The following is a 22,086-nucleotide window of genomic DNA, read 5'->3' on the forward strand; positions in this document are numbered from 1 at the left end:
TAACGAAAGCAACTTCAAGACGACCCTATCAAGAAAAAAAATTGTTTCGGTGGGTCTGGTAGTGAAGGTTCCAGTCTAAAGTTGGACACCGATACTACAACCAGATACAGTTGCCAATGAAACTTAGCGAGGCGTAATATTGCGATTGCATTGCGACTTCAATGCTAAATTTTCTTTAGTCAAAGGGCACATTTGATTCGCAAAGATTTGTGAATGCGCACAGTACACCAATTTGTCTAATGTTTTGATTCCATAGGCAGGAGGTTGTGGATCGGTGCTGCTCAGGATGGGATATTTCTGCCTCTAAATGCATATTACGTGTTTCACATGAATCCATCGTGCTCAGATTCGACTGTTTCGAGGTCTGAAGGCTCCAACAGCCTTATTTTATGGGTACACAAGAGAATTTTCAGTGTGGCATGCATGGGTCAGTTGGAGTCACTGACCTCAAGATATCTATAAGCAAGGTTAAGATAACCTGGAAGTAACATTCCATAATTTAGAGTAAAAAATGTATCTGCCTCCACAGCCCTTTCAAATGGAAGATATGATGCCTCGGGGGTAATTTCTATCAAATATTTTACAGTATTATGGTTCTAGTGAACAGGGTTGTAGGCGGCTTTTTTTTAAATGTGGTAGGTCTAGTCGAAAGACACATTAAATGTTTATGCTAACAACTGCAAATTAATATTGCAACGCATACAAGTTAACAGAATTTGTTGAAATGGTCCTGCCTTTTGCAACAAAACAATCAGACAACACCTTCTGACCATTAATGAAGATTTCTTTCAATTTAAAACGCAACTATGCCTAGCAATGTGGGTAGTTTTCAGGATAGAATTTATCTGTGGTTGGGGACAGATTACAAGGTGCAACATCGTATGATTACCATTCTATGTCGGGATCAGTTAGCCAGTTATTTTTTTTAGAAGCATATACTTGATGGTGTGGGATGTCGTAATCGACCAGCGGTCGTGTGAACCACCCTCAGTGGGAGGAGAGCTGCAATCCCCTCGCACATAACTATCCCCGCATGGGATTGGAACCTGTGAAACTCCCATGGGGATCAGAGATGCGGTGGCGAGCGTATTCTTAGATGAAGAATTCAATTGAATTCTGGTTATTTTTTTGCATTAGCACTGGCGTTAAACTTTAGTTATCTATTCAACTTTTCACACTTACTAATAGATTACCTGCTAACTAGGGAAACAATACCTTTTGGCAATTATTGATTAATACCTTACACGAGTCAAGTCTGCGAGTAGGCCTACGCCTAGGCCTACCAATAACGGTAGTTTGCCATCTGCTTTCCATTGAAATGAGGGAGCTTATGAATATTTAAAAAATTGATAACGGCACATTGAGTCATCAACGAAATGCTGTCCGCAAACAGTGAAACACAAGTGAGATGGCTTCTGGACTTGACACCAAGCAGTCCTGCCAATAGATAATATCCACATTGCGCGACGTTCCGGATCTTTTGAAAACAGTGGAATATAACTGAAGATCCATTTCGTTGTCTATACTATACGTACAGCCAGCGGAACAATACGAAATAACCATTTTCAACAGCCAAACAAAACGGAAACGTATAATCCGACTTGCAACTGACAGGAGCCAAATGGACGTTTTTGTTTTATTGCCGTCCAGTAAACAAGGTCACGTGACCCGTGCAAGTCCTCTATATAACTTTTTTCATTTTCACCTAATTTTCACCTAACGTCGTCTGTAAAAATATCACGGTTTGGCGTTGCCTGACCAAATTTGTGCAACTCTGTTATTTAAACCTGTGATGCTATATTTTAATACTCATTTATCTGTTTTCAAAAAGACTATAAAAGATCCGTTTTCGCAAGTCATAGTCCGGCAGATAAGGGAACCTTTCTGGCCCAAGTTTGATTTCAGACATACAGTTTTTTTTATTTGTGATTATTCATCTTGGGGTCATTGCCAATCATTTCTACATGGGTGTGGAGTTTGCAGCCTTGAGCAATTTTCTTTACGGCTCGATATTTGTATTAGTGTTTGCCGTCAAACCTGTGCACTATAATGACGCACAACCTGAACCATAACCTGTTACAATACTACGTTCAGGTTGTGCGCAATCTTGGTGCACAAACTACGCAAGCACCAAATTTACTAGAAAATAAAATCAATAACTTTTAGGTATTTGTTGAGATATTTGTATTAGTGTTTTTCGTCAAACCTGTGCATCATAATGACGCACAACCTGAACCATAACCTACGACAAAGTACGGAAGCACCAAACAGAAATACTGTTGAAACGTACGCGTAAAATAAAGAGTACTATTTCAAAATACCCTCTATTGTTGCAATTAACGATACAAGCCTGCTAATGCAGTCGCCAGTGGTTCAAGTGGATATACACCCGGTGGAGAACAGTCAATTATTTGTTAGCGAGAATTGTTATGCAGCGGGATGATCACGACGGGCAGTGAAATTTAATGATATCACGAGAACAAGAATGAGAAAATTGCTACATTTTATAGTATTTCCCTAGGAAAGAATGTAGTTCATTCTTATGTTCCATGCCAATGCTTTTCAAACTACCAAAATCTCTCAACACTTTAGCTTCTTCTCTTCTATAAAAATACATTGTTATTATATATTCGCATTTCCATCTGTTTGTTCTTGCTCCCAGATAACCGATCAGCGGCCTCTAAAGTGGACGGGGTCCCTGTCATAAACTAAAAGAGGCGACCGTGCTTCTCTTGCCTGTTGTCATGTTGTCCCTGGAATTCAGCTACAACAAAAAATTCACGAAAACGGATTTTTAAATTTTATGATTTCATTAATATTCTCAACAATGAATGATATACGGGTGATAAAATGCCAAGTTATTCCAACAACATGATCATGTTTTGCAATTTACAGCCAATATTATGTTTGTAACTTTGTTTGACAGAGCCCCAAGAGCTCTAACTACAAATATCAAAAATGTGAGGCCAAAAAAGTCACACTACAACATTGTCAAATGTGCCGTATTTACGATAGATAACAAGTTTACCAAAAAGAATTACATGAAAAATGGTAAAATAAAGATCAATTCAGCAATATCTACTTAGCGATATGCATCTGTTGATGATTTTATGTGTTTGTTTTGGAAGTTTAATAACAGAATTAATTGTGGTTGTTGGGGATGTTTAAAAAAAGGTTGCATGGAAAAAAAGTTTTCACAAAATGTCAAGGTTTGATAGTAGTAGAGAAGTAGAAAAAATACTCCCATGTTTTTTTTTTCATTTGATAACCACGCCACAGAACTTCTCCGATAAGTATACGCAGCAATTGCGAGAGGCAGAAATGCCAAGATGGGAATTCATCGCATTGCAAACGAATATTAGCAATTCTTATATATATTCGCGCATCCCCATATGAACAGCGTGGAAAAGATTATACCTATCTACACACTTTAAGAACTATGTCAGATGAGCGTCATATTATCGAATATCAGTAAAGGAATAGTGCAATGGGAAAAGACATATAAGGCGGAACTTTCAGTAGTATGCAATCAAATAATCTTATTGTAGAAGATATATTTAAAAACATTTCGTCACGCCAACTGCAGTCCGAAACTTTTTGTCTATGGCTGAGCTTAGATGCCAATTGACACTCATGTAAACTGGACTGTAAGAGGCACGCGATGGAGCAGATACTAGGAGTATCCATCCCCCAGCTGACATTTGAGTGGGTACTGCTGTTTTTATTGCAGATGTTACTGATCTTTTTGTATTAAAGATTTACTGGAATCACCGATTTAGGGATGTTGAAAACCAACACGCAATATTACAAAACTTACTTTCAACACGCGGTTTGAATAAATGAAAAAGCTGAAACTAGTATTCTTTAGAACAGCATACAATTCTATAGAATGAAATCATACACAAAAGCTCGTCAGAAACCTATAGATCAATAATCAAGTGGAATTTGATGCATGTGCGCAAAAATGTGCGCGTTACTACGTACAACCGAAGCACGCAGGAAAATGTGTGTGATGTACTAGCATTCAAAATGTTTGACTAAACTATGTTGGCATAACAGGTGCACATCTCGGTTTCACATACGCATACCTTCTATCTCCACAAGGATATATTAATTTTGCCAAAGTCAATGCAGCACTGAAAGGTTCCGGTTCTTTCAAAAGAAAACACGTTACACATCGTTAAATACCAGTGGATGGTTTTACATGGCCTTGTTCGGAGTGAAAGACGAGGTCAAATATTCCAATCCAATTCAACTAATAAAATATTTCCAAGTTCCAAAGCTTAAACTAGGAAAACGAAATGCGCGCGGCAACGCAAATGTAGTTTGAAGAGCGCAATAGAAAGTGGCTAGTTGCTGTCGATGGATCTTGGCTTGTATTAGTGAAATAAACCACCATTTATTCTACTAAAATTGAATTTCTGACATTGTAAGGAGATTTAATGTTACTATGTATGCAAAACTAAACCATGTAGTTATGAAATAATTGTTTTTAACAAAAAGGCGCTCCTGAAGTATTCGTACCAAGATGACGCACAACCTGAACATCGTATGTTTACCAGGTTAGGGTTCAGGATGTGCGTCATCTTTGTACGAATACTTTAAATCCATTTAAAAAAAGTGCTCAACATTATATACTCCACACCCACCTGGGTATCATTATATATGTCATCTACAAATTCTACATTATATCTAAACAATAAAAAAAACTTTATGTCCCAAAACAATGTTAAGGCCCGATTCTGCCGGACTATCAGCGACGCACCTAACACTGTCACTCATGACTACGTACTAGTGAAAGTTTAAGAACAATTCAAGCGTTTTAGTAAGGCTGTCTAAAATAATTTTGCACATTTCCTGATATTTTTGTCGCCATACGCAAAAACTTTATCAACCCACAACAACTTTTCAGAATCATTACAAAACCAAGCACAAAAAATCACGAAGTTGACTGATTGTATTAATTTATAATAATCATATTCGTTCATCGCCGAAGGGAGAGAGGAAGATAAATAGTCTATGTTATTTTTTCAACCACAAATGCAGTCATCGAAACAATATTGAATTGTACAAAAGTAACAGCGATAAACTGCTCTGTTATGAACGGGAGTAATACATACGACCACGCAAACGGTCTTCAAGTCAACTACCGAAATTTTCTCCTGGATGATTAAGATGCAAGATTGAGGGTTACTAATGGGAAATGTTGAACGTTGTATAATTCAGTATTAATTTACAAAAAGTTATAACAAATTTGGAGGATTCTTAGGTAGATTCGTTGTAATACGAGTGTGTGTGGAGGGGGTGGGGTCAATCGCAAAATAAACTAAATATATTATAATAATGTGGCGAAAGTGTGTCACCGAACATGCGTATGTGCGAAGGAGTAGTAGAATTGAAACATTCGTAATATATTTAAGAGAAAAAGTACACAGTGAATCGGGGTGAAAGGCATTGTGTATTTTATTGTTGTGTATTTTGTGGTTATAATTTTTAAGTACGGCAATGATACGCCATCATTGTCTTTTGTTAGATTCGTAATGTGAATTTCCATTTAAGGTGCGCTAAATTCTTCTGTTGGTGTTAATATTTTAAAATTCAACAATATACTAAATGATAGTCCATTTCGGCTACTTGATCTTGTTATTTATTTTATCCATATTTTTAAAAGATAGTTTTAGTTGTTTTATTCGCTCTTTAATAAAACTCGGATGCGAAATGAGTTATTTGCGAAAAATAGTCCATAAGTTTCATAATCGATGAAACAGCGCACAGATACCGTGTCCATTGTTTCTCTTGGGCACAGCTTTCGCGGAAAGCGAATGGCAGTTTGCTCTGGCGTCGCCTTTTTCGTTGGCGTTTGCGCCGCGCTTGGTTGGAATCTCTTTTCAACTACCAGTATCGTTAGTGTCATCTTTGGATTACCATATCTCAGCTTTGTAAGATTTACACATGATATTTCTAAAAACCCACTATTTAGTTATAGTGTCGATAAAGTCGAATTTTGGGACTTTTAAATGTCAATTTATGGTAATGTTACCGTACTACTTGATACAGTGATAGCCAAATCCGAAATGTCATAAAGCATAATTTATAGCCTACCTACAGGCGGAATGCAGAACTGACTACGCTAATGCTGTGTTGTAGACACGTCTAATTTTGGAATTTTATGTCTTTTTACTGTTTTACAGTTTTACTAAAATTGATTGACTTAACTTAGTTATTACAGTATTTTGGTACCCGTAACTTAGGACCATCAAGTGTTATATTGTGGATTTCATTACATTTTTCGATTTCCTTAAAAGACGCCAAACCAAAAATGGATGTGAAATTTTCACGTTTTTTTTTTCAAAAAGTCCGTCTGGTCCAGATTAAAATTCTTGACAGACGCGTTTAGCAAACCCACTCAATTTTCAACTGAGCACGTCATGCCAAACAGAGTAACAATAGCTTTCCGCGCGAGACCAGACTATTATTTTTAAGAAAAATTTAAATTTAGGTTGTATTTTCACATTGGATTTTTGTTTCGCGTTAATTACGCAGTCACAGGATGATTTATAAATCCTATCCTATTTTTATCACATTTTTGTTCGACGTACTTCGCTAGAACCATTTTTTCTAATAATGGTTTATAACCAAAGTTTGTCTTGTTCATTCAGCATGCTTCTGAAACTGAAATGAATTTAATTCTGCCAATAAAAAACAGAGACACATAATTTTCCAATCTACGTCTACTGTTTCCAGATTTTTGTATATCAGTATATTGATTTTATTTTCCTTTTTAAATTTATATTTTAAATAAATGAATAAGTATATTAAATGCATTTTTCTGACGGTATAATGGGTTATTTTCAACAAAAAATAAATGCAAAAATGGAAGCCAATGTGTTTGAAAAGTTAAGATAAAGAAAGACTTGATTGGTTCTTCAGTTTTGTCAACTTTCAAAAGCATAGCTCAATCTAATTCTTTTGGCCTGCACTTATAGCAGCCTACCCTTTTTCACAATTTTATTTTTTCTATAACTAACAATACCTTTAATCGAAGAACTTATTGAGGTTAAACCCATTTCCAAATTCTCTGACAAAATCACATTATATTGTATTCAATAATATAAATCAGTAAATTAAAAAGTATTTTATAATAAACATTCAGTTTTAGTGATGAAGACGAAAACATTTACAGCATTTAAGAAGGGGCTTTTTTTACTGAAGTTCGAAAACCCCTTGGATTGATCATTTGGTAACAGATATCAAAGTACTAATAATGTTTTTTTAGGGCTATACTGATGGGTCTGGTCACAATTTTAACTATGACATAGAAATCGCGGGTCTCGTGTAGTTTCGTACCTAACGTACTTCTAGTGGGCGTAGCATAACAATTTTTTGATATGTCAATCCTAACCCCCATCTGACTACGCCATCAAAAAATTAAATCACTACGACATCACAATCACGGCATAGAGCTTGCCAAATATACGCACGATCGACCGAAACGGCATTGGCGCCGACGATAAAAAACTGACTGACGTTATCGGTCTCTCTCCTATTGGAATCGTTGCGACGAGAGAACTAACTGTTCGATTTCGGGTGCTCGTTTGCGCGTCTTGGATGGCAGTTCGTATAGTTTGAAGGGCTCTATTACATCAATGTGACGTCATAATGACGTAATTTTTGGATGGTGTAGTCAGGTGGGGGTTAGGATTGATACGTGAAAAAAATTTCATGCTACGCCCACTAGAAGTGTGTTAGGTAAGAAACTACATGAGACCCGAAATCGCAACAGTATAACCTCGTCAACATAAAATTTTTTAGGGGGAAGTGATGTAATTTAGCTCTTCATTCAGACATTGCTGATGGTCTGAATGTCACTCACGCTGACAAAAAACAGCTGTGTCAAAATGTGTGTGTGTGTGTTGTCAGGGACCCTGATGTTACTGTAGAATCTGAAACATTTTTCTGGACGCCTATTTGCTTTTTTTCTGTGCTTGCCAAAATCATAAGTATAAATCGATTCTCTATTCCTAGAAGCAAGAAAATCCCAAATTTTGATCATATCGTACATGCCATCTGTATATCTTGATACTATTAATTCCTATTAAAAAAAAATGAATAAATTTATGTATTGTGGTATTTTATAATTTATTTGAAATAGTCCAGTATTCGGTTATGGCCATGCCTGGTGTATATGTATAGCCAGGAAAAGTGCTTGATACCAAGATTACTTGTCTAGAACAAGTCTTTCACTGTTGTAGAGATTAAATTTAACTAATATTATGCCTAGGTTGAGTTTCCTATAGTGCCTAAATTTGTATTTTCTCTCTTTGTCTATTTGAAAACCATGTACCGGTAATCCATGAACTAAACTTGACCCATATGACACGATATTTATCTGCCTGCATGTAGTTAAATCTGTCTAGTTAGTTATCATTTCTCCCGAAAGTCAAGTCTGTATACTACTTATTTAGGCTACCTTATTGCAATGAGTGGAAGATTTATCTTGACCAAAACTTCTCCCTTTTTCAGGTTTTTAGGTAATTATCTGATTGATTTTAATTATTTTACAAATTAATATATCTGGTGAGTTATTTTCATTTGAATATCACAATATTATGGGATAATTTCAACTTGTTAAAACAATTTTCGTACTACAGCAATAGCCAGATTATATTTTTTTTTTATATAATTGCCATTTAAACTAAAAGTTTGTATCTGTTATATGTACCAAATTTTACTCTGTACAATGGCATAAATTATCAGTATGGTGTTTGTAATCTTGATTATCCAAGTCGTTAATAAAATAAGTCTTCTATTACCAATAGGAATCTTTTTATTACTTTGTTAATTTGGATTTTTTGTCATTTTATTGTATTAAATATGCACCCATAATCCAATTATCTAATACTGTGAAATATCAGTTATCTTACTGTTTAAAGTTTAAACCATATATAAATATTGAGTATTTTATGTCTTAGTTATTCAATAATATTATGCTTTTTAGAATTAATTTCAACTTCAAGTGAAAATGGCTGTTTGATTTCTACAAAAAGGTACTAGGTACTATTGTTCATTCTATATTTATATTATTTGAATGTGGACCAGGCTATTGATGTTAGAAAGGACATGCGAAATGTCATATTTGAGCGTAATTAAATATTGTATAAAATTGTATAATACATCGCCTTATTTTTCTGATTATGCGAAGAAAATGATTAGTATCAGAAAGAATAAATGATACCTTATGCTAATGATTTGGTTTCTGAGAGACTAAAACCACTTATCCTTCTTTTATGTTGTTGTGCCGCTGTTGATCCGTATGCATATATTGCAAGGATGCTGTAGCAAAAGTAAAGATAACTAACCTATGTGATTTAAGAGTCTTGTTGCGCACTAGCACAAATATATTTCTGTAATGTTGAACATAGTTGAAATATGTATGTCTGAAGAAGTCAGACGAAACGTTACAGAAATATGTTTGTGTTAGTATGCAGCAAGACTCTTTAAATCACATAGAATAAATGATAGATTGCATTTTAGAAAAATATCGCAGACTGAAGTAGAATTTTTTGATACTTGCATCCATAAATAATACTGAATATTCATTTTAGGTTTTCTTACTATGAGTAGTTGTTCAAGAGGGGTGGAAACGTTTAATACCAGTGATAGGTTGTCAGCTGCAACGTCGTTTAGCACCAAAAAGCTGCTTGGACCCAAGGGCGACTCACAGTTTGCATCACTTAACCATGCTCGTAAATTTGAGGGAAATATGAAAGTCAGCCGTAAGTGACTTTTTTTATTGATAAATATTATATATAAACATAATGCATGGGATCTATTTGTTAAAATGCCATGTAAGAGATAATACCTATAGTGCCTCTAAGTGCAATAAGAGCTTAGTTTTATCGTAATCAATGATAGAACTTGGATGCCAGCTAGATTTGCTCTCGAAAGTTGAGTTAGCTTGCGACATATCAGATAAATTATCACTCTTGTATCACCTAGGTGTTTATTATTTGTTGTGTGCCAGATCAGAATGAATTATAATGGCCTTGTTGTTTGGGTGTTAATTAATATTGAAGTAATACACAAATTCATTGAAATTAGAAGTTTATGAAATGTATTGAGGCTAAAGTAATTTCATGCATTGTAGGCTTTTTCTAGAAAAAAACATATAATTTCAAAATAAAATGAATATGACTGGTAAAACTGGTGCAATGAATGAAGTTATAAAACTTTCATCTATTGGAAATGTTATATTACAACTTAGATTTGTGTGAAATTCTTATTAAATATTTTTGACTGAAATTTATGCCTAATTTGAAACAAATTTTCTTGTTCTAATTCAACAAATATACAATATCTAGCTCACTGAAACGAATCGCAAAAAATAATAATATAATCCTAATGTATTTGATGTATTGGTGTAATAAATCTGATCAGATATACCAAACTTGAAATAGTCTTTCCAATCCTGATATCATATTTTGAGAAATCATACTTTATGACAAGATTCACGAGGTAGTTATCCTGAAGCGTGAATATTCACGCTTTCCAAATTAGAACAGTACGTGAGGTAGAATTTTAATACAATTTCATATATTATTTGGTTATAAAACATCATCCTCATAATATCCTGTGACAAGCAATTACAAAACGATTAAAAGTTTGAGACGGCTGTAACATGTAACAATGGTTATTTCTAAAGATCACTCAATTCATTATGATACCATCACAGTATTATGAGGTTTGTAAATTAAAAGTACATGATTTATGACATGGTGATGCCAGTCATTGCTTTGGCTTGAATCAGTTGATATACCTGTCAGAATATAACATGTATGAATCAGAATTTTGTCACCGATTACTAAAGCTTTAGCTTTGTAACATTGTATTGTAAATATATCTATGTTTAATTATTCTACAAAATGAAATAGGCTACTTTTATTGAACATTTTTGTTATTTAATTCAGCTTTCATAGGTGAAATTTACATATAGATTTCTCGAAGTTATTACACGAAGTATTCATTTGTTTAGAAGTTTAATGCTGCTGCTGTGGCAATAGATGTCAGTTTTTGTATAGCCTGTTTTTTTTAATCTCATTCATATGTATGTTTCGATTTTATATATTCTAAGCATATTTTAAATGTTAAAATTTGATCAGGAAATTATACATTCAAATAAACTTCTTCAAACTCACTATTTTCATGTTGATCTCTAGGAATTTTTCACAACTTGTATTAATGTATAGGTGTACTGTACATTATTGATATCTCACTGTTCTTTAGTAAGTTCTGATTGTGTTTAAAATATTCCCAGGATTCCCAAATCATGCTGTTGGTGATTGTGTTCAATCAGTTTTAGCAGGGTATACACATCTTTCAGTTTTTCAAGTCACAATCTCTAGTACTTTTCTAAAGATAAAAAGATATCCCAGGCCTATAAAAAAATGCCTTTTTATTTTGCATTCAAAGTAGTATAATATGAATTACTGTGATTGTATTTTTATATCTATTAGGGGGAGATAGTCTTGAGCTCCAAGATAACAATTTGAAATGAGCTATTGCTAAATTGTATGTATTTTATTAAGACTAGAATTTAAGAATATCATCTGAAAATGTTTTTCATTTCAGGCGAGAAAGAAGGTAAGATAACAACTGTTGTTGCAACTCCAGGACACGGACCAGAAACACAGCAACAAGTTTCATATACAGACACCAGAGTTATAGGTAATTACTGGTATATGTCGATTTACTTTACATTACAATGTAGATGGATTGATATGTTCTTTTGCTTTACCGTATAAAATATCTCTATTTTCGACTTAATTTTGCATCATTTAATCTTAGTATTTGGTATTATTGTATTCCCAGAATCCTAATCATTTTCTTATCTTATACCAGTGGCAATTCAACACTGTATTTAATATTATACCGCTGTTATATTGTAGACGTTGCGCAATAGTAAGGATCTTGAATCTTTGTTGCAAATAAAACAAATTTTGAAATCATTCCATATGAATTTCTTTCTTCTTTAGGAAATGGATCCTTTGGTGTCGTTTATCAAGCAAGACTCGCAGACAACAATGAAATGGTTGCGATTAAAAAAGTTTTGCAAGATAGAAGATTCAAGGTATTTGCTGTAATTGTGAATGAACTAGAATACTGATACAATAATAACTTGTTTTTTTATATAAATGGCTATTACATTGTGGGACCATGTTATGCATAAACAAGCATAGAAATGATATTTGATCAAAAATGTTTGGGTAGAATGCAAAATTTGCTAGATTACAAGTCAGATCAAATATCCTAATTTGAACATGTAAACCAATTATGACTGTCAAAAGTTAGATTTTGAAATTAGGTGTTTTTCCCTTATAGAATCGCGAACTTCAAATAATGCGAAAGCTAGATCACTGCAACATTGTCAGTTTGAGATATTTTTTCTACTCAAGTGGAGAAAAGGTTTGTATTTGCTTTTGTATTCTAACAATTTTCTACAATTCAGTTTATATACTGCGTAAAGGCAAAATATATAGGGGTTATTGTGATTTTGGTCATTTTTTTTAAGACCACCACCATTTTACCATATTATTAATAGTTTGTAATTTTATTTAAAAGTTTGTGTATTTAATAAGGAAAGATGATTCTTTAAAACAATGAAAATGTTCGTTTCTAATCCAAAGTATGATGGTGGTTCGTGTAGCCAGAATTTGAAATCAGAGCCATACCCTAAGTATAGATTATAAACTAAGTATAATATCTGTATTTTAGACTAAGAAATAGTAAAAGCTCTCAGCATATACAAAACAAGCGTCAAACTAACTTAAATTATTTCATCAAAAGCAAAAAAACTTTCATAGGCTTGGGGTTTCTCTAGGTTGAAGTTAAGGTCACATTACTTTTCAACCCCGATGTTTGAAGTTTGAGTCATCTCCGATTTTTTTTTTCAAAAGTTTGTCAAATGAATTTTTATCTGAATGCACGATCCTAGTTATGATAGCTTCTTTTTAAAAGTTATATTTCCTATTTTTCGTATCGAGAGCTTTGAAGTTTTAATTACCACGACCTTTTCGCATATCTTTTCCAGAAAGATGAACTTTATCTCAACCTTGTGATGGAATATGTTCCAGAAACAGTGTACAGAGTTGCTAGACAATTCAGCAAAAATAAACAGACTATTCCAATTCTTTTTGTCAAGGTGTGTAGTATTAGGTATATATAATGACTCAATATGAATACCGGCTTTGTTTGTTGGAAGCGCTATTGGAAATGAATTTGCATAAATTGATATTTGGGTATATACATAAAATAGGTTTCGCAAAGCTGCTAAAATTAATTTGTACAGGATTTTGTGCTATAATGTAATTTCTCAACTTTCGGTTCTGCGATGCAGATAAGTCTCCATATTTTTATAAAAGTATTTCCATCTGATAATGTCATTCATTCGATTAGTATATCATCCACATTTTTTTATTCTTATAAAATCATACTGAATAATCACTCTCCAGTCTCCAATTTAAAATAAGATGATTCTACAAATTCATAATTTTTTAAATTGTACAATGGTTCACATCCACATTTCTGATTGAATTAAAAAAAAATACAAATTGGTATCATTGAATGTACACTCAACCAGCTCTTTTATAGAAAATATCCATAAATTCTATAATCAAACAGAAACATATTTAAATATTCTTTGCAATAGCACTATCCATCTATCATACACATTGGATTTTCTTTTCAGTTATACATGTATCAGCTGTTCCGCAGTCTTGCTTACATTCATTCATGTGGAATTTGTCATCGTGACATAAAACCTCAGAATTTGCTGCTTGATCCAGAAACCGCTGTTTTAAAGCTTTGTGACTTTGGAAGGTAAATTGTTTGCATCAAAGTGAATCTGGATCCAGATATTTTGACAACTAGGATAAACTTTCTTCCGGGGTTCTTTACCTTATTAATCATTCTAATTGCTGGAAAAGTGTACTGTGCTTATGCTTTGGGAAAAATGTTTGTGAGTTGTTGGTTCCAGCTATTAAATCATGCTGGCTCAGTTAGTATTTCAAGGATTGTTGAATTAATGAAATCAAGATAAGCTGTAGTGGAGTGAATGGAAATAGTTTCGATAGAATTTCCGAAGTACCGGAAATTATGTGTGAGAATTTCCCATATTTATATATTTTACCTAAATAGAGATCAAATTTTGCCATTGTCTTTCAAAATGTTTATTTTTAGTGCAATTTGTTATCAATTTATTTTTGTTTTTCAGTGCCAAGCAACTTGTCCGAGGTGAGCCAAATGTATCATATATTTGTTCTCGTTACTACAGAGCACCTGAACTTATATTTGGAGCTACTGATTATACCCCAAGTATAGGTATGTAGCAGTCTGTTGTTAACTTCATAAATAAGACTAGTATTTTTATATTGAAATATCAAAAATCAGATGGTAAAAATGATGACTCATGTTTTGCTAATTAATAATGGTTGTGAAATATCAAAAATTTTAACAGGGATTACTATATATTATGCAGTTCATATATATCAAATCGAGGAGTATTAGTTTGAATGTTTTGTTCTTTACTTATTTATAATACCATACCTAAATACAGGGTGTCCCAAAATGAATACAACCCACAAAATTGTTAATCAAATTATTGGGTTCATTTATTTTGGGACGCCCTGTAACACAGCTGAGATGTTTATGATTGAACTAAGTCATATATTAATATTTTAATCTGTAATATTAGTCTTTAAACATGGTTTAACAATTTGTTTTTCAGATATCTGGTCTGCTGGCTGTGTTTTGGCAGAGTTATTATTAGGACAACCAATATTTCCCGGTGACAGTGGTGTTGATCAACTTGTTGAAATCATCAAGGTACGAAACAGTGTACTACATTAATTAAGAGTTGGGATATACAAAAGAAACCGTAGTTTTGAATGAAAGTCAATAATAATCATGCAATTTGATGACCTCAAACCAAAAAAAGAAGATAATTAAATCCAGAATTCATAACACTACTCTTACATTACACTGGAAATTATTTTGGTTTTGTACAAATGCACTTGAATTCGAAAATGCTAATTTGATGTTTGCAAAGCGTTTTGAGGACTACCTCTCCTTTATGAATTAGCTATAGAACTCATAGTATTTTCAGTAAAGTACGCTAATAAATGTTGCAAACTAGCAGGACTCCATTTGATAAACAGTATGTTTGTGTGACTTTATGATATCTTGACAAGAAAAAGCCAAAATGTCAGGGCCACCATATGGAACTTTACTTATTCGACTCATATTGGCACCACTGTACTGCCTTAATTGAAATGTCTACAAATTGTAAATGTAATTGTAAATTGTAAACACTTGGTAGTATCACTACGTATGCTGTTCACAAACTCCACGCTATATATTTAAATTGTATAGCTTCACTTCTGATGTCTCTCATTTTTGTTTCAGGTATTAGGTACTCCAACTCGCGAACAAATCCGTGAGATGAATCCAAATTACACAGAATTCAAATTCCCACAAATTAAGGCACATCCATGGTCGAAGGTAATTTTTTATTATTTCAATGTTAATCAGAACAAAACTGTAAAATGTTAATTACATTTCAGTTACTGAGTCAGGTCGTTCGTCTTCTCAACCCTAAGTTTAAGACACGCTCAATTAAAAAATTCCTAAAATTAGAGAATTTTGGTCTTGTCAGCCATGAACATCTACTTGAGATCATCTAACTCCTACCTAGTTATTACTGGTACTTACTTGTATAAGGCTCATAATGTGAATGTCAAGAAGTTAACTTGGTTGCTTTAAAAATAGGAAAGGGAAAATAATTATATATAAGCTGTAATATTTCAATAATGAGTGCCGTTCTTGTGGCCGTGTTACATTTCATCTCTTTTCTCAACCAACAAGCATTATCTTTCTGGAACTCTAGTAGTGTGTGTATCAGGTTGGGGTTAGGGCATAATTTTATTCTGATTTTTCTTATTTTAGTTCCATTACGAGTTCGAGGACTGTCTGTGTGTTAGCCAAGTGAATATACCCCCTGCCCATAGGTTTTCAGTTCCTACACTACATGGTGTAAAGTAGGCGAACAAAATTAGTTAGCGCCATATTGTTACACACACACTTCTGGAGAGCCCTCTTTCCCATGGCGACATATACTTGACTATCCAATTTTTTACAGGTGTTTAGGCCTCGAACACCACCTGAAGCAATTGCTCTTTGCAGTCGTTTACTGGAATACTCGCCAGGTGCTCGAATTCTGCCACTGGAATCTTGCGCACACAGTTTTTTCGATGAACTACGTATTCCGAAAGCTACGCTCCCTGCTGGGAAGCCACTTCCTCCCCTGTTCAATTTTGCCCAACAAGGTCAGTTCTTGTTGATTTCAGGTTTTCATGATGTGTTCGACCATTTATAGAGAAAAGATGATCCACATTCATCAATCTATTCTTTTAATTTATTTATAGTAAGGAAAGTCAAAGTCAGTTATTGTGGAAAATGGTTTTGTGAGTGCGACAGGATATTTGGTACTTACTGTGAATGAATGAACCTTCATTTTTTAGGCGCCATGTTTAGTGTTCACGTGCAAAATAAAGTTTTATCAATACCTCCTTAGGAAGAAAAGAGTAATATCTCAGAATTGCATAGAAAAAATTGGGGAATTGACTTGGACTTTTGGCGGGAAGAAAAAACAAGATAGTGACAATTGGGAATTTTCATCTGAACCGATTCAATAATTTGCTATTCGATTTGAATATTCTATTCCCAGTCCCAGTGGTTGTAATGCTGAACCAAATTGTGCTTGCATAGCAAGTTTAACATCTTATCTGCAATCTCAGGTAAAAACCCCATTTACATCCACCACCTCACCCAGGGTGTAACAAAATGGATAGTAACAATGCCGAATAGCTAAAATTCCATTCGTTCCGAAAATGATACTTGTCAGCAGTGCATCTATGGAGACTGAAGGTATCAAAATGTCTCATAAACTCATATGAGCTCACTTGAAGGTGAAGCAATGAGTGGATAATGTGATATGAAGTTAAAATTGTTTTTTGGATAATAGTGCATTTTATTTATTTCATTTTTTTCTCGAGCTATCTGTACCTGATATTCAATAATTTTTTTACTCTTACAGAGTTGTCACAGAAATCAGCGCTCTATAATATTTTAATACCTCAGCACGTTCGTAACCCATCGTCGAGTCCTACAGGTTTGTTTTTTTCTTATATATATATATATGTTGTACATATATCAACTCGAGAAAAAAAAAGCAAAACTTACAAACAAGCTCTAAACTAACAAAGGAAACCATATAAATGAAACCAAAATCTCCCATACCAATTAGATTAGTTAGACGGACTAAATTATTCCATTGCCTTCATTTCGAAACCTATTATAGTAACTTGACTCCGAGGTCAATATGATCTTTGTTTTGTCTGATGAAGTAAGACTGTGATCTAATGGAAGCTGAAAATTTACTCGCTATTTTGTAAAAATATAATATGTTGTTGTTTTTTTAGAATTGTTGGGGGAGTTTCGTGCTAAATTCTTTATCAGTTATATTATGTGTGTAATAGTAATTTTAAGGGAATTGTTGTACAAGTGAACCCTAAAATAGGAGTTTAAAAGATGAAGTTTTGGCGTTTTAATTTCGACTAGTCTAATATTATCTTCCCTTTTTTTAACACAGATTATAACATGACTAATCAGGAGCATCCAGATAAATTGACCAGCGGAAACGACAAAGACGCCATGCTGAATAGACAATGATTCAAATGGATAGATGAAGAAAGGACACATTCCTTCCTTACTTTGTTTTAATATTACAAAATACATAGATAACTATAATGCTAAGAATTCATTTTAAGTCAATTAATGAGATGATCAATATCGTTCAATACTTGTTTTTACAACTCACTGGTTTAAATAACAATTAAGTAAATATTGGAAAATAGTTTGTAACCGCATATTCATCAAGTCCGTTAGATTGAAGATACCAAAAACGAGGTGGAGATTACAATTTTTTTGTTGTAATTGTTCTTTTTTATTATTATCTAGTATTGCGCACGCATGATTCTAGCCATGTTGATCACTCATTGAATGATTCTACACATAGCTCTCACATTAATTTAGAATTTTGTACAGATATACTGAAAGCTAATGCGTCGTATATTTCAATGAGGTTTTTGTCAGCTTTATATCAGAAAGGCATTGCTTTGTAAAGTTTTTTGACCCCTATTTTGAAAGGGTATAGTCCCACCATTGCTTGGGGCTTTTTGTTGACTTTTTTTTCCTTATTATTGCAGTGTCTTTAACAAGTTTTTCTTTAATTTTGAAAATACCCTGCACTCCTGCTATGAAATAAGGTTTATAAAGTGAATTTTTGACAAAACTTAGCTAATTTTTTGTACAAAAAAACATTGTTTGGATTCTAGGTTCATGTTCTAAAATACATCAGCCAAAAATTTATATTCTATATAGTGAAAGTTTCTGATTTTTAATTTTTGATTACTATCCATCTACTAGATTACCCTGGTTTTTATCTGTGAGGACGAAAAGAGCACAACTTCATCTGCTTTTATTGTCTTTCGCCATGTTTTATTTTTATCATAATTTTTTTGGTCTTTTTTTTTTAGTCTGATACCTACTCTACCACTACTATGTTTTGGTTTTATTTATTGAAACAATGTATCATTTTGTACTCTTTTTGTCGTAGTTGTAATATGTACTGTACAGAATTTTCCCTCTACCAGTTTCTCGCAATTGATATTGATATTCTGTGTACATCAACCATTCTATTGATTTTTAGTGAAATTGACAAAGCTTTTTATGACATTTTTCCGATTCATCCACACCAAGAAGTAGGTAGACTGTAAGCTTTATAGCAAGATTAGATTTATTTAGGGAAGGACTGGCTTCATTACGAAATTGTAAAAATATACAAAAGTGATAACTTTGCCCGAGAAATATTATTTTTCGTGCTCATTTTTTTTCTTGTATTTTATTTGTGGATTTTATCTCGCGTCGTTTTGAGTATATTGTAAAATATGTTATGATGATGTATCAGTAAATAAATGTGTAACTCTCCCCCGTGGATAAGGTGAACGAGCTATCAATTTGTGTAGTGGTTTGTTCTTCTAGTCCAGGGTTCATGTTTTATCAGTTTGGAACCAACTACAATCTTAGAGTTTGAAGCTGGGACGCGCGGACCTGTGACAAACTGTTGTCAACTTTACGTCGGAAATTACTGATTTTTTTGCTGGGTTACTAGAAAAATGATCATTGGATTTGTTAACGTATGGGGAGCGACTTTTACAATCATCTGAAGATTCGAATAGGACCAGACTTTTGAAACTGTTGTCCGTCTCGTTCTCATTCGTGGATTTCCGATTTTACGGTGAAAAATTGCTGAGAGCAGCAGAAAGTATGCGTATCCTCTCCAAGCCCGGAATTGGTGGCGCACTGCTCATGAATTCTGGCGACGCCCACGGCCTAGAAAAGTTGTCCTCATTTGCTTGCCCTATGTTTTCCAATTTCTGAACATCTCTGTTTTCTTTATATTTGCAATGCATGCAATGACTTAGTACAGTATTTCAAAAAAATTACGAATCTGAAATTGCTGGACATATTTTATATGCTGACATCTCACCTACATCAAATTCACACAGTTTTTTTGACAATTATGAAAACGCAACACTATTTAGAAAGCAAACAAATCAAACCTAGGAAATCCTGAAAAAACAGCAGAACATAGAAACCTAATTTTTTATGAAGTGAACTCACAGATATAGTGTAGGGTCCATACCCGAGTGTCTCCATAATGTCGTGTCCCACTTGTCCCGTGTCCCAGATCTCCGGGACAAGTGGGACACCACATTTTGGAGACACCGGTCCCTATCCTTCGTGTTTTTACCTAAATACCTACGTAGTTTAGCGAAGCAATTCCCAATCTTAACTCATCACTCAGTTATCAGAGGTCAATAAGCACACAAGGATAGAAATCATTCTAAAACACAGATGATTAGCTTATAAATAAAGCTGCGCGTTTTTCGTGAAAGAAAAACAAACAAGCTGAGAAACAGCTTGGAAATTGGAATTGATGATGGAAAGCTGCACAGTTCCATTACGGCAATACCTATTGGTTGGTGCAATAATTACAAGGTGGTGAAAAGCATACAAACGTTAGAAAACGTGTCCGTTACACGCATAATTACGTATATATAGAGGACTTGCACGGGTCACGTGACTTTGTTACTGCTGGACGGCAGTAAATCAAAAACGTCCATTTGGCTCCTGTCAGTTGCAAGTCGGATTATACGTTTCCGTTTTGTTTTGCTGTTGAAAATGGTTATTTCGTATTGTTCCGCTGGCTGTACGTATAGTATAGACAACGAAATGGATCTTCAGTTATATTCCATTGTCATCAAAAGATCCGGAACGTCGCGCAATGTGGATATCATCTATCGGCAGGACTGCTTGGTGTCAAGTCCAGAAGCCATCTCACTTGTGTTTCACGGTTTGCGGACAGCACTTCGTTGATGGTGAGTCATAATGTGCTGTTATCAATTTTTATTAAATATTCATAAGCTCCCTCGTTTCAATGGAAAGCAGATGACAAACTACTGTTATTGGTAGGCCTACTTGCAGACTTGACTCGTGTAATGTATTAATCAATAATTGCCATAAGGTATTGTTTCCCTAGTTAGCAGTTAATCTATTAGTAAGTGTGAAAAGTTGAATAGATAACTAAAGTTTGAATTCTCCATCTCAGAATACGCTCGCCACCGCATCTCTGATCCCCCTGGGAGTTTCACAGGTTCCAATCCCATGCGGGGATAGTTATGTGCGAGGGGATTGCAGCTCTCCTCCCACTGAGGGTGGTTCACACGACCGCTGGTCGATTACGACATCCCCCACCATCAAGTCCGTGCTTCTAAAACAAATAACTGGCTAACTAATCCCGACATAGAATGGTAATCGTACGATGTTGCACCTTGTAATCTGTCCCCAACCACAGATGAATTCTATTCTAAAAACTACCCACATTGGTAGGCATAGTTGCGTTTTAAATTGAAAGAAATCTTCATTAATGGTCAGAAGGTGTTGTCTGATTGTTTTGTTAGTTAGCAGGTAATTTATGACTGATCTGATACACAAACTTGGCACTGTCAAATAATGATTAGTGTTTAATTTATTTTCAGGAAAAAGGGGAGATAACCCATTATCAGCTGCTTATATGTCCCATCGATATTTGAATTTTCGCCATCCCCAGAGAGGAAGAGAATAGTTAGAAAAAGGGGGATTTTGAAGATAGGCAAAAGGCAGGACCATTTCAACAAATTCTGTTAACTTGTATGCGTTGCAATATTACTTTGCAGTTGTTAGCATAAAATTTAATGTGTCTTTCGACTAGACCTACCACACTTTAAAAGAAGCCGCCTACACCCCTTTGCCCTTTTCACTAGAACCATAATACTGTAAAATATTTGATAGAAATTACCCCCGAGGCATCATATCTTCCATTTGGAGGGGCTGTGGAGGCAGATACATTTTTTACTCTAAATTATGGAATGTTACTTCCAGGTTATCTTATCCTTGCTTATAGATATCTTGAGGTCAGTGACTCCAACTGACCCATGCATGCCACACTGAAAATTCTCTTGTGTGGCGATAAAATTAAGCTGTTGGAGCCTTCAGACCTTGAAAACAGTCGAATCTGAGCACGATGGATTCATGTGAAACACGTAATATGCATTTATAGGCAAAAATATCCCATCCTGAGCAGCACCGATCCACAACCTCCTGCCTATGGAATCAAAACATTAGACAAATTGGTGTACTGTGCGCATTCACAAATCTTTGCGAATCAAGTGTGCCTTTTGACTAAAGAAAATTTAGCATTGAAATGGTCAACCTAGTATCTGCAGATAAAACCAATTGTTTTTTAAAAATACATTTTTGATGTGCTTTATTTTTCAAATATAATTTATAATTACTGTAAAGTGTGTGATACATTTGGTACCTACCATGAATACCATTGGCAAATTAGCTTGGGTTACACCCCTCTCAAAT

General features: G+C 34.2%; 1 protein-coding gene across 2 annotated transcripts; it reads left to right on the forward strand.

The window, feature by feature from the left end:
* Positions 1–8,517: 8,517 nt before the first annotated feature.
* Positions 8,518–19,130, forward strand: LOC120325724 (glycogen synthase kinase-3 beta-like). 2 transcript variants are annotated; one of them, XM_039391845.2, is made up of 14 exons: positions 8,518–8,577; positions 8,999–9,047; positions 9,606–9,776; positions 11,629–11,724; positions 12,033–12,127; positions 12,379–12,462; positions 13,088–13,198; positions 13,745–13,875; positions 14,270–14,376; positions 14,783–14,880; positions 15,460–15,555; positions 16,193–16,379; positions 17,150–17,224; positions 17,705–19,130. In XM_039391845.2, the coding sequence occupies exons 3-14, from the start codon at positions 9,617–9,619 to the stop codon at positions 17,782–17,784; spliced, it is 1,320 nt and encodes a 439-aa protein (XP_039247779.2). In that variant the 5' UTR covers positions 8,518–8,577; positions 8,999–9,047; positions 9,606–9,616; the 3' UTR covers positions 17,785–19,130. The 2 variants fall into 2 exon arrangements, with proteins under 2 accessions (XP_039247779.2, XP_039247781.2); XM_039391847.2 differs by having other exon boundaries at positions 8,524–8,577; positions 8,999–9,054.
* Positions 19,131–22,086: the final 2,956 nt, after the last annotated feature.

Source organism: Styela clava, chromosome 4 (genome assembly GCF_964204865.1).
Source record: "Styela clava chromosome 4, kaStyClav1.hap1.2, whole genome shotgun sequence".
NCBI classification, from domain to species: Eukaryota; Metazoa; Chordata; class Ascidiacea; order Stolidobranchia; family Styelidae; genus Styela; species Styela clava.

Excerpts from the sequence above, each read along its gene's own strand:
- LOC120325724 (XM_039391845.2), top strand. The coding sequence starts at position 9,617 with ATGAGTAGTTGTTCAAGAGGGGTGGAAACGTTTAATACCAGTGATAGG. Across the intron at positions 9,777-11,628 it reads GGGAAATATGAAAGTCAGCC|GCGAGAAAGAAGGTAAGATA; the intron begins GTAAGTGACTTT and ends TTTTCATTTCAG. Across the intron at positions 13,876-14,269 it reads AAGCTTTGTGACTTTGGAAG|TGCCAAGCAACTTGTCCGAG; the intron begins GTAAATTGTTTG and ends TTTGTTTTTCAG.